The sequence below is a fragment of the Ictalurus punctatus genome, chromosome 29 (genome assembly GCF_001660625.3).
Source record: "Ictalurus punctatus breed USDA103 chromosome 29, Coco_2.0, whole genome shotgun sequence".
Classification (NCBI taxonomy): domain Eukaryota; kingdom Metazoa; phylum Chordata; class Actinopteri; order Siluriformes; family Ictaluridae; genus Ictalurus; species Ictalurus punctatus.
This window is the reverse complement of record NC_030444.2, coordinates 8,243,216-8,257,178: the sequence shown is the minus strand read 5'-3', so window position 1 is coordinate 8,257,178 and position 13,963 is coordinate 8,243,216. Positions and strand designations below refer to the sequence as shown.

Here is a 13,963-nt window from a genome sequence, read left to right as displayed (position 1 = left end):
ATATTTCTTGCTCTTATAAATAACTAACTTTACTTATTTATATTCTAGACGAGGAAACTATATTCAGTTGTATTTGATCAGAAATCTGAAAACTTATAGGAAACTTTCAATTTTTTAAAATAACGACAAATTAGCACGTGAGCTATATAGCTGCCTGCTACCTGAACCTTGGCAAAGGTGTTGAAACCTACTATTAGCATCATCAGTGCTGACTGGAAATAGGCAAATTAATATATTTATGTATTATTATTATTTTTTTTAATTGTACACTTTTACCTGGTTTGGCTGAGATAACTGAGTACAGTTTTAAAAAAAAAAGGTAAATGATGGAAACTGGTAATTTATTATTATTTTTTCCATGTACACCATTGGATTATGACATATCCATACATGTTTGTGCATACATATCAGATATTTAATTAAAAACAGTTAAAATAAACACATATACCTAGTGAGGTTTGACTACTTTATATATTACTGCTACAGTCTATCCTACAGCTTTGCTAACGCCATTCAATTGCCGAATTTTAGGACTCCCAAGTAGTGAAAACAGCCAGTCTGACTAACCATCATCATAGAAACTCTCTCAGGGTCTTGGTTTCTCAGCGGTTAGGGCTCTGGACTACTGATCCGAAGGTTGTGAGCTTGAATCCTGGTACCAAGCTGCCACAGTTGGGTCCATGAGCGAAGCCATTAACGCACATCTTGTCAGGTCAATTGTAAATCATTTTGTATAAAACATCTGTCAGATAAATAAATGTAAATGTGGCTAATTAAACTTTTCTAGGTCTAGATTGTAGGTTGTTTCAGCATGCCATTTACCTTTTCCCTGTGTAACGTAATGTTCATTATTATTATTATTATTATTATTATTATTATTATTATTATTATTATTATCGTCTTCTACTTGATTCTAAGTAATCCTAGTCTAAGTAGCAGATGTCAGTGAATTTTGTTTTTACAGCTGCAATGTAATGTTAAAATGCTTGAACTGGTTGTGTTTCAGATATCTGAACCAGATAAAAACAAAATTTAACAATATTTAGTTTCCTATAGGTGAAAATGTAAAAAAAAAAAAAAAAAACAACTAAAAACTGCACACACAAAATAGATAAGTACAATCTTGCATAAAATAAAAATATTATCAAAAGAGACTTCCTAGAAGCAGTCATTTATCATAACCATGGCCTTCGTGCCCTAGGCGACATCTGCATGCAGATAAGCCACTGTCGGTTTTAAAGTAATTGCTCACATATGTTCGCTGCATGAAAGGGCAAAAGGGGAACAGTTAGATGCTCAGACTCCCTGTGAGTGATGTACAGTATGTACATTATGAGACGTGTGAAAAGCCAAGACTGCTCTTGGAGCCCACCATAAACAAAATGGGTTAAACATGGTATCATGTAGGCGCACACTTCCATTTCAGAGCTGTGATTAGATGCCAAATTCAATAGAAAATATTGAGATCTTGAGAAAACCTGATGAAAAAGTCATTCTCTAAGCCAGTAATCACATTAATAGGGAAAAAGATCAAAAGATGGTCAAAAAATCATCCAAACAGTGACAAGAGGTTTCAACATGCATAAAACTTACATAAAATCTCATAAGATTTTTTCTTCCCTCATATGAGAATGTGTCCAGAATTGGCTGGACACATTAAAATAATATTTAGCTATTCATAGTCTTTTTAGATAGAGTTACATTAGCATAGTGTAATTTCTTTAGTAGTAAATTGAAGGTAGACCGTAGTAACACTAATACTAAAATAGTAGTGGTTGTTGATATTGATCTCAGCTTGTGTGATACTCACATTTCGGCCATGTTTTCAGGCAGGTTGGCTGGTATGGCCGTTAGTCCTTTACCCCTGCAGTCCACTATGTTATTGCTGCAGGTGCACATGGCAGGACAGGAGCCAGAAGCAAGACTGCATGTCTGTGGGCTGGAATTCTCTGAATGACCTGCAAACATGAACATATAACAATATAAATAATTTATTTTACTGTCCCATGATGATGTTGAAACCATGTGCTGTGAACAAATTAATGAGGTTCAAAGAATGACATTTTTGTTTAAACATTTGCTTTATTGGACTGAATAATGGTAAATATTAATACATAAATTATTCATGCATAAAATAAAAATGAAATAAATATGTATGAAGGGTTGTGGTGATCTTCATTTCTTGTTTAAGCAGCAAGGCAATAATATAGAGAATCAAAATCCTCAGCACAGGCCACAGAGGGAAGGATTGTGGCTTTGGCTTGAGGCACCATTAGTCTTAACAAGTCCCTAGAAAAATGAGGTTCGGCCCTAAGCCTTTTCCCTTCAACAAGTTCCACATCAGTCAATTTACAAATACTAAAATTACTTGTAAGAGAGAGAAAAAAGGTGGATTCTGATATTGGACATAGTGAAGGAAAAATGAAACAGAAATGGAATTTATTGTTTGTACTACTTTCAAAACAAAATCTGTTGTCATAGTATCTTGGCAATGCCAAGGACGAGCTCAAATCACCTCTTGTGCGATACGCTGCATATTAAAGACGCATTAATGCAGTCCACCGCCCAAGGGAGCGCTTTGAAATACGCACAATCAGCGCTTCTCCCCACAATTCAGCTCTTTATCCCTTGCCTCTGAAGGAAAAGGGTGCAGTAATATGCATACACTATAATAGTCTCTCTCCATGTTCTCGCCTGATACTTTTTGCTCTGTACCTGTCATAAGAAGATAGTACTGCACTGTGATACCCTCTAGACAGCCTAACCTAGAAAGTGAATAAAACAGACTTTTAAATGGGCTAATTTGCACTGCATAACAAATCTGGTCCTTGGGAGCCTTTCGACCAATGAATATTTGATTTGCTTCTCCCTCTCTCTCTTTTACAGAGTTCTGGTTGTGCCTGCTGCCTACTGGTTAATTCATAACCAGAGAAACACATCCGGCATACGGGAAGTGAGGAAAGGCACTAGAGAATGGAGGGAGGTAGAGTTAAGGAGAGAAATCCAAAGAGAAAGAAGCCACACTGAGGGCACCACACTACCAAATCATGAACAACTCTTTAATACTGGGATAAATGTAAAGGTAATTCTGGTTTATTTCCATGTAGCGCCTATCAGGTGACCCCAGATTAATGCACGTCGCACAAACAGATCTGGATTATTGAACTACTCACATTAACAAAGGTGTGTATGCCTGTCTGGCGCCAACTATCTAATTGATAAACACTTTTCCCTAGTGTGTCTGGCCATATTGAGTGGAATTGTACACATGAGCATTACACAGTGAAATTCCTGGCATTAGTTCATGGCCCATTGACTTAATTACAACTACTTAAATGCTTAGCCTATCAAAAGACCATGCTTTTAGCCACAGCCTTGACAATAGAATGTAGATACAGTATTAATCAGTTCACTGTCATAAAACAAACATAAGAAATAATGAGAGATAAGAGATTGTGCTATTTCTAAAGAAAGAAATGGAATTCATAAAGTAGAGATTTGATAAAAGCCTTCCCACCATCCGGACAGCAACATGTATCCTACTCATGGACCCATTTCACCCTAAATCCCACACAGGTGTCTTCTCATGCATAAGCATGCACACATATACACACATACACACACACACCTCCCTGTAGTAAAGCAGCCAACATGCATTTATGTGCCAGCAAGTCGCACAGTAATGATCTCTGCACTGCGAGTTCATGCGCTGGTCAGGGCTCTGGAGAAATGGTTTAAGTCTGTCTGATTGGGCGATTGGACAGATGAATTTTTGAAGCTTGTGGGTTGGTTTTCAACTAAGTATGATGGACATAAATGAGACTATTACAAAAGTATAAAATCTGCTATTGTTTCTTATTATGAAAACATTGTATCTAATAGCATAGTAATAATAATCAGTATAAATCTGATAATACCTCACCTTATGATGTGGAAACATGACACACGCAGAAATGTGAACCTTTTAATGACATCAGTTCAAAGTTCATTTCCTAACTTTTCCCCCATCTCAAACAGAATCTTGTTGAATAAAAATTTCCTCATCTCAAACAGCATCATGTTAAATTCATGTTATCTCCTCTCAAGGATCAAAAGAACCTCAAACACAACAATGTATTTTGCAGCTTACAAGCACCACCATATTTGCCGTTGTGTTTTCCCTGCTCTGGATCTCGCCTGTACCTCAGTTCCCACTGTCAATAAATAGTTCATATCCTGTCATGCTGCATGCTTGTGTGAAAATCACAAGGCATGTGAAAAGGTTCTCAGTCCCCAACCTGCACTGGCTCCATGATGTTCTCAAACTCAGCTGCTGTGACTTCCTCTGGGTAATTAATACTAGGCCTAGTTCTGTCTAAAAGAACCTTGTTCTGCTAGCCTAAGAGCAGAAACTGTTGCATCACTAGAGGCCTCTGGGGCCCCAAAGGAGTGAGCGTAATTGCAGATTATCTCAGTGAATATAATCTGCTTCTTTGGATGGGTGAAGTCTGTCCATAATTTATACTAACAATGGTAACAGTATACGAGAGCAATGGAAACTGCTTAACAGGACTAAAGTAATATAATAAAATAATAAATATGAGGTATTTATTTGATGCTAACTGGAGTTAACTGACTTTTATTCCTCATCATAATTTTTGGCTCAAAAATCGATTTATGCCTGACACCAAATAATTCATGGCATAATGAAAGGGAATGACAAACAACTGCTAGAAATTTCTTTGATTGACTAACATTCTCAAGATTTAAAAATCTGGTTCCACAAAACCATCAGCTGCAATTAGGAGCTACAGATGACCTTGCATACATCACTGGTTCTCATACAGCCTCAGTACTTCCTTTGAGTGGATTGAGGGAGTTGCCTTCTGTCCTGGAATTCTCTGGGAAACACCAGCCCATATCTCCCATGTTATTTTGTTTGGCTGAACGTGCCAGCGGTTATCAGTGTGGCTGCGTTTGATATTGTATTACTATGGACACATTGCATGGCAGTAAGGAGAATAAATATAGGAGGCCCTGAAGGTTTAAACTATGTGCCTGAACAACAGTTGGGAAAAAAAAAAAAAAAGGAGTTACCTGAACAACTGAACTCATGTTTCTGGATCTCAGCCACGTTGATCCCGCGGAGCTGTGGTGGAGATGAGCACTGTGTGAACAGACCAAGTGTGGGCCTCTGACGCAGCCATTGGGACAACCAGGACAGGTGGCAGTCACAATTCAGATTATTTGAGTGCAGACGGCTAAAGGAGGGAAGTCCAATTATAATGAGGAGGCTTCGATTTTACACATTTATAAAAGCTTTCATCAGAGCTCCATAAAATAAAGCAATTAATACAGTATAATACAGATACATTTACCATATTTCATATCATGTGGTCTATTATTGAAATTTTATTAAAAGTGCTGCCACATTAATATCCTCACAGATCCTTTTTCATTGTCCTTGGTATAAAATGAAACAGTCCTGTCTGGATTCAACTAAAACTACTATTGTCAATTCTTTCCTCACAACTATTACATCTAGTGACAGAAACCAAAAGAAATCATGTCTAATGTCCCGTAATCTGAAACAAAAACCAAGCTGTAGTTTAATCTCTGGGTGGTAGTGTGTTTTTTTTTTTTTTTTTTTTTTTTTTTTTTTTTTTTTAACTTTATGAAAATTTGGGAAGCAGTCATCTTTATTTCAGCATGCATTCACATTTTCTAATTATATATATACACAATAGGGTCAGAGGGGGTATTCATTTCTAAGGCTGTTTGCGCTGAGTCTTCTTAGGATCAACTGAGGAAATGGTTACTGGCATGACTACAAACCCTAGTGTGGCCTATGGCTGCCCACCAAGACTCCATGGAATGATACAGTGTGTGTCTTCTGGCCCAAAGCAGTGTGGGACAATGGTTTCACTAGCTGCTGAGCTGCCTGCTGAGTTGACCAAAAAAATGAACTTTAAGTAAATAAAAATGTCATAAAAGATTATGGTCCAGAGAGATACTGTGCTGCTTAAAAGTTTTTAAATTAATATTTCAGTCTGTTTTTGTGGCATGTCATGAGCAGTGGTCTGAAATGTCACACTGAAAACTGTTTTCCTGTTTTCAGATATAAAGGACCAACATGTTTAGCAAGGAATGATTAAGAGTTTGAAAATAACTGCATCTGAATTTCCTGGTCTTAGTCTGTTTTCAGCCTCTGATTTGTGACCTAAACACCGGCTTGAAGATACGCAAGTAAGACTGACTAGCACTATATACTGATAATACATGTAGTGGTTTTATGAGACAGTTGTGTGTATATTGTTATCATTCACTAGAATTTAAATGAAACAAACATTCTAAAAGCATAGAAATACAGCCATTTTTTGATATAGAAAGAGCTCATTTTGCTTTGATTACAGGCAAAAATTTTATGAGTGGCTATGATTTAGTGATTTGGAACAGGCGTGTGTGTGTATTTGTTTTACTCACAACGTCCTCAGCTTGGGCATGTGGTTAAAACTCGACACCGGTATTGCACTGATGTTGTTGTTGTTTAGTGTTCTGTGAAACATCAAGCAAGGGGATGTGCAATTAAATTTCATCCTGCCAATAGCTTATTCTCTTTAACTGTCACTCCTTAGATCATGAGATTTACTCTGAATCTAGACCTGTTTTTACTGCTGATCTGGGATCAGTTCTCCTTTTTCCTTTACAGTTGTTTATATCCTGACTGCTTGTGCAGTTGACATAAATCGTTTTCTAAAGGCATCACCTTTCTTGCCTGCCATTCTTCTATCACCTGCCTCTCTTTCACCCTCCTAGAGGGCAAGTAACACCCCATCTCTCATACATGGAGAGTAACATAGAGCAAGAGCCAAACACTGTGAGCACCACATGGCAAATTCAACTCAACCAGGAATGTTAAGAGGTGCGAAATTTTGAAATTGCTTTTTGGAGAATGTCTGTTTGCAAGCCTTGGGGAGCTTATGTAGGTTTATGAAGTCTCGTCCATGTCTGGCAGGGTGTGATGATTGCCTAATAGGAAGCAGAAATCGCTTTTGTTCCCATAGACCTCTGCTGGAGGTCATTTTTATCAGCCCTGTTCCCTTTCATACCACACACACACACACACACACACACACACAAAGAAAACATACTCACACCCACACAAACAACCACAAAGCCATGTACAGCAATATGGCTAAAATCCAATCACTACCTCAGCTCCTGTCAGATGTATGATCTATGATAAACATCTCTGGACTAAAGGAAAGAGTGTTTTTTTTTACCACATCTGTAATGCGTGTGAATACCATGTGTGCATTTTGAATCTTTGTCTGTACTGTGAAAAGAACTGATGGTTAGTTGTCTCAACAACTCAATAAAAATGGAATGGCAGTTATAGGTGTATAAAGACAAGGAATTTGATGTTTTACCTAATCAACTGCATAGTTTTTTGAAGGTAAACATTTATTTTGAAATTAATGCATGCAACACGTTCCAAAAAAGTTGGAACAGGGGCAATTTAGGACTAATAGCGATGTGACAAGTTGAAATAAGAAGGTGATGTGAAACAGGTGAGGCAACCGTGTAAGCATAGTATATAAGGAGCCTCCAAAAAAAGGCCTAGACCTTCAAGAGCAAGGATGGGTCGAGGCTCGGCAATCTGCCAACAGATGCATCAGTGAATAATCCAACACTTTAAGAACAACGTTCCCCAAAGATACATCGGTAGGATTTTAGGCATTTCACCTTCTATAGTGCACAATATAATTAAAAGATTCAAGGAATCCATTCAAATCTCGGTGCAACATATGCTGCCATCCAGAGCAGGACAACGCCAAACCACATTCTGCCCGGATTACAAGTGCATGGTTGTGTAAGCAGAGAGTGCAGGTGCTAGCATGGCCTGCCTGCTGTCCTGACCAGTCTCCAATTGAGAATGTGTGGCAACTTATGAAGCGCAAAATAAGGCAATCAAGGCCCTGTACAGTTGCGCAGCTGAAAAAAAAATGCATAATGGATGAATTGGGAAAATTCTGCTTATTAAACTTTACCAACTGGTGTCTTCAGCACCCAAACGCTTGATAAGTGTTATTAAAAGAAAAGGTGATGTTACACAATGGTAAATAGTTGACTGTCCCAACTTTTTTGGAGTTTGCTGCAGTGATCAAATTTGAAATGAGTGTATATTTTCAAAATTAAATTAGATTCACAAAGTAAAACAAATAGTGTGTTAATAATGTGTTTTCAATATAGTACAGGGTGAACTAATAATAAGGATTTATAATACTAGAAGAAGGAATAATAATACTAAGGATAATAATTGATTATTATCAATAAAATAGCAACTGGTGTGTAAAAATGATTCAGACTTTTAAACTGATGGGTAAATTATTTAATAGGCTAGCAAGCTGATTTGCCAAAACTCTGATAATTTTACAATAATTCTTCTTCAAGTCAACATTCATGAATTAATGGTGGACTTGTATCAGTTTTGGACCAAATTTGAAATAAATTGTAAATTAATTTATTAATTAATTTAGCAGATTTAGTGGTCTCTCAAGTATCAATTTGTTGCCTTATGACTTGAAAAAATATTGTATCATTTAAAGGGGGTATGTTATATCTTAGCATGACCCAAGTTGTCACATCAGCCTTGGACCTTAACTCCCATCATCCCTCACACACTGCAATACATGACACAACCGTGTTGCTATCACATGCCCTCTTGATCTTGTAGTCCAATTTGCGGAGTTTAAAAAAATTGTTGCAGCCAAAAACGCTTGATTTTGCTGCGTTTTTTTCTCTTCAAAATTTGCAATGCAATTTGCGGAGATTTTGTGCTTTTTTTTTTTTTTTTTTTGCAGAAAACTACTTGTCAAGTGATGCATCTTAGCCCAAATATGTGGAAATCTGTGGTAATTTTGAAAACTTGCAAGCTCCTGTGAATATTGCAGAGTTTCCTTGATTTTGCATTAATTTCTGCGATCGCATAATTCTCTAGGGACTGATTCTTGCCGTTTCTCTTTTCTCCCCCACCCCCCAACCTTGAGTAGCTACCCTATTTAATTTCTGAGATTTCTTTGTATCTTGGCTAAGTTCACATTTTCACATGACTGATACAACACTGGAAAAAAAATTAAGAGACCACTGCAAATGTTTCTTAAATGAGCATCTCTACATATATGGCAGCCATTCTGTTCCAGAGTCTGTTGAATTTCAACACAGGCACACCTCATTCTACTGAATGTGGTACTGAATGGTGACCACCCAAACCAAATCTTATTTAACAAGGAAAAGGATAAAAATCACTGCTGTGGTCATCACTATCCTCTTGCAATAGGACCAACTGGATGGCAAAGACAGTGCTAGTAGTACCTCAAAAGTAATTGGATTAAAAAACAAACTATTGACCACAATTCTGGTTTTATTGGCAGAGGGATACAGTGAGCGCCCGGTTGCTTGAATCCTTAAAATTTCAAAGACAGCTGTTTATAAGAACAGGGTCAAGCAGCAGACATTGGGGACAACAAAGCTTTTCGCAGAGGGCGAAAACGACTCTCCACTGACCGGGATGACCACCAACTCATTCCAATGTCACTCAACAACCGTAGGATGACATCAAGTGACCTACAAAAAGAATGGCAAACGACAGCTGGAATGAAGTGCACAGCAAGGATGGTTGGAAACAGGCTCCTAGAGGCAGGGCTGAAGTCGTGCAAAGCTAGAAAAAAGCCCTTCATCAATGAGAAGCAAAGAAGAGCCAGGCTGAGGTTTGCAAAAGACCATAAGGATTGGACCATAGAGGACTGGAGTAAAGTGGTCATCTCTGATGAGTCCAATTTTCAGCTTTGCCCAACACCTGGTCATCTAATGATTTCACGGAGACCTGGAGAGGCCTACAAGCCACAGTGTCTCGCACCCACTATGACATTTGGTGGAGGATCAGTGATGATCTGGGGGTGCTTCAGCAAGGCTGGAATCAGGCAGATTTATCTTTGTGAATGACGAACGGATCAAGCCACGTACAAGGTTGTCCTGGAAGAAAACTTGCTTCTTTCTGCATTGACAATGATCCCCAACTCTGAGGATTTTTTTTTTTTTCCAGCAGGGCAATATTCCATGCCACACAGCTAGGTCAATCAAGGTGTGGATGGAGGACCACCAGATCAAGATTTTGTCATGGCCATCCCAATCTCCAGACCTGAACCCCATTAAAATGTGATCAAGAGGAATATGGATGGTCACAAGCCATCAAACAAAGCTGAGCTGCTTGAATTTTTGCACCAGGAGTGGCATAAAGTCACCCAACATCAATGTGAAAGACTGGTGGAGAGCATGCTAAGACACTGTGATTAAAAATCAAATATTGATTTCTAAACTCTTTTTCTGCAAATAATTGCTCTAAATGACAATATTTTTATTTCAAATTTGGGAGAAATGCTGTAATGCTGTAGTAAAACCAGAGAAACTGATCATTTTGCAGTGGTCTCTTAATCTTTTCCAGAGCGCTCCTTCTCTCTTAAATACACACACACACACATACATACACATATATATATATATATATATATATATATATATATATATATATATATATATATATATATATATATATATATATATATATATATATATATATATATATATATATACACACACATATACATATACATACATACATATGATATAAATATATAAATATGTGTCATTAATAATTCTTTCAGTTGAAGGTCCTCAGAAGGCTAGTAAAATAAATGTGTGTGTGTCAAAATGAGAAAGCATGTATGTTACTTACAAAACCTCCAACCCTCGAAGTGCCCGGAATGCTCCATCCTCAATACAACTGATGTGATTTTTGTCCAACTGACTGTAGAGTCAAAAAAAAAAAAAATTGGATTAACAAGACAGAAGTTAAAGGGTTGACTTGTTCATGATCACACACACACACGCACACAGTTTCAACTTTGAACAAGATCAATACACATAAACTGTTCCAATATTCAGAACATAACAGTGAAAACGCAGAGCAATGCACAAAGTCCCATCATCTAACACCACCTCTTTTTTCTAGTGCCTTTTAATAACAGTCATTCCCATAAGCAAGAGCTTATTATATGCGGGAACTATGCTCACTGCCTGGTGAAATCAATATTGGTGTAGTCATGCTGAATAGCAAGACCACTTTAGACCTAAATCAGTTCCCAGTGGGTCTCCATGATGGCTCAATTATGAATTATCTCATATTGATAGAGTCAGTGTATAGGCCATTAATTATATCTTTGCTAGAAGGCACTTGAGACTTGAAGGTCAAAAATTGTTATAAAATGCGTGCACTTTTGCCAAACTGCATGCACTATTAACATGAAAGATTGACAGCTTTAAAATTAATATAAATAGATATTAATTAATCAGTGAGATGTTTAACTTACAGGTTCTTGATGTCTGTAGCTCCACGGAAGGCCTTGCGGGGAATGGCCTGGATGAAGTTCTCACTTAGGTCTCTGTGAAAACAAATTGATATATTAATCAGTTGATGCATTTCTGAAGAATGCAGAAAACCCATGAACAATAATAATAATGATTGTAATAAATAGATTCCTGAACCCATATTATGTTAAAAAATTCTGTCTGCTGCCTCAAAGCTGTCACTATACAAGTACAGGCACAATGCTTTTAAGTGGTTTTTAATCTCATTTCCATCACAAACATGTACAACGCACCAGTCCTGACTGAACCAATGTGATGTGCCTTTCAGTGTGAAGGGTTGGACCCATTTAGCTGTTTCTAAAAGCCTTTGATAGAACTATTTGTGAACAGTGTTAGAGAGCACGGATGGCAAGGTGGAGCAAGAAGGAGGGTAGAAGAGAGGGAACAAACCCAATGAGGCTAATTAGTGTGAGCTTTTGTTCTGAGGTTCAATGGGGAGCTCAACACTTCTAAAGTAGGGGTATTTACCATGCCCCACACTCTCTACGACAAACAAACCAATGTACATGCTTTCCCACAGAATGGACTTTTTTTCTTATTACCAACTTTAACCCAGAGCAATTACCATAATCCATGAATAATAAAATTGAGTCCAGTCTAAAATATGTGTATGTAGAAGCACCCGTTCCCTCAGCAGGTGTATTAAACTTAGAAAGTGTTTGTTCAAACTTTCATCTAATTAATGAAATTGATGACAATCGAGACTGTATTTTAAGACCAACCAGTCAATGACTGAAAATGTGTTCTTGCAAAGACAAATAGGTGCCATTAAAACAAATAAGTGATGACAAGAGGGAAGTGCTGTTAATGTGCTGTTTTCGTATGTTCCCTTTTAAGCAAATCATCCAACAGTAACATACAGTAGGGCTACCATTTAGAGGATTGTTATGGTTTCATGGTTAGTCTTGGTGTATGAACATTCACTGTTACCTCACTGTTGACTTTTTCAAAATACAGATTAAAATGCTTTTCCAGATTAAAATAGCAAACAATAACACCCTGATAATGTTTACACTGTAACAATGTTATATTGCTGTATGTCTCGGTTAATATAACACCGTGCATTATAATAAGGAAGCCTGTACAAAAGAATGGTTCAAAAGTTGATGCTGTACAAAGTGTGGCTTTGGATAAACAACCAAGGTGACACCCAATTATCTTAAAAATGTAACATTATTCCTTTAGAAATTCCTGTCATTCAGCAAAGAAAATAACCATTTCATAAATCTTTGGAAAGATTGTTCATATGGAATATACTATATATTCCAAACAATAACAAAAAGAAAATGTTTTGATACATAGCTAAAGGAAATACATAATTTACAGATTGTACATGAGCATTAATGCAAAAGCAGACTGCCATCCCACCAATGGAGTTCAGCCTTTTATTTGATCTCCTGGTGTGCAGATAATTGGCTTGACATGTTTTTTTATGGACTGCATTTCTTTTTTCATGCATCACTGATGTTTGACTGTTAATTGTGCTCTCTTATCTGTCTGAGAAAGAACACAGAGCAAAAGTGATCTTACGTTCAACACAGCATTACAGCAAAGTAGAGCTGATCAGCAAATTTCATTATCGATTAGTTGTTCTGCGTGCGAAACAGGGCACGCTTACTAATTACATTACTTCTGGTCCAAAAACACACTTCGGAGAGTAAATACTAAAGTTGTGTCCCAAATGACGTACTCTACACTTACACTATGCACTGTGTAGTCTACAGTCTAGTGTATGAATTTTAGAAAGGTAATATCATCGCAAATGGAACATTAGCTGGTTTTTTACTAACCGGAAGTATAAGCCGCTTCCCAGTCAACGCCTCAAACGCACGTAATGCGACGGCGCTAGCTTTAGCAAAATATCCAGTGTCAACGAAAATAAATTTCTTGCTTACTGTTTATGTCAACGTTACCTTTTTTGACCTCAGTCACCTTCAGATGGAGGCGTAAGGCAGGGGTGCATTTTATCTTAAATGCTGTGGAGAAGACTATAACCTGTAAACTTTACAAAGCTGAGTTTGTGTAGTACGGAAGTATGACAGTGATGCACAAGCACAAACATGTTTATATCCAAAATGCTCCACTGTGTGCAAGGGCCTGGGGAAACTGGTGCGAGTTGCTTAAGAGGTTTAGTTTAATTTAAGTTTATTGTCATTATATGCTGTTTTTGCACGCTTGCAGTGAAAAATTCTGTCCTTTATTATAACGGAAGTGATCTATTCCTAACGAGGCCGCGTTGCTCCTCACTCACGATGTAGACGCGGTTATAACCAGTGGGAGCGCAAGTAAGATCTGTAAAGTCTAATTAAAACACTACGATCAAAGTAAACAGAGGTAAAACAATATGCCTGAAGGCAGCGAGTAACAGAAACCAGAAGGTGCAATGAAAGTGAGGTTTTATTGTTAATTAATTAATTAGTTAATAATTCATATATATATATATATATATATATATATATATATATATATATATATATATATATATATATATATATAT

General features: G+C 37.2%; 1 protein-coding gene across 4 annotated transcripts in view; it reads right to left on the bottom strand.

Annotated features, from left to right (window-relative positions):
* slit1a (slit homolog 1a (Drosophila)) overlaps positions 1–13,963 on the bottom strand; it is a 109,983-nt gene that overhangs the window by 48,018 nt on the left and 48,002 nt on the right. For all 4 annotated transcript variants that reach the window (XM_017461709.3, XM_017461711.3, XM_053677641.1 and 1 more), the window contains 5 exons: positions 11,409–11,480; positions 10,775–10,846; positions 6,463–6,534; positions 5,077–5,240; positions 1,811–1,958 (listed from right to left, as the gene is read on the bottom strand). In XM_017461709.3, the coding sequence (XP_017317198.1) occupies positions 1,811–1,958; positions 5,077–5,240; positions 6,463–6,534; positions 10,775–10,846; positions 11,409–11,480 (528 nt within the window). The remainder of the gene's footprint in view (positions 1–1,810; positions 1,959–5,076; positions 5,241–6,462; positions 6,535–10,774; positions 10,847–11,408; positions 11,481–13,963) is intronic.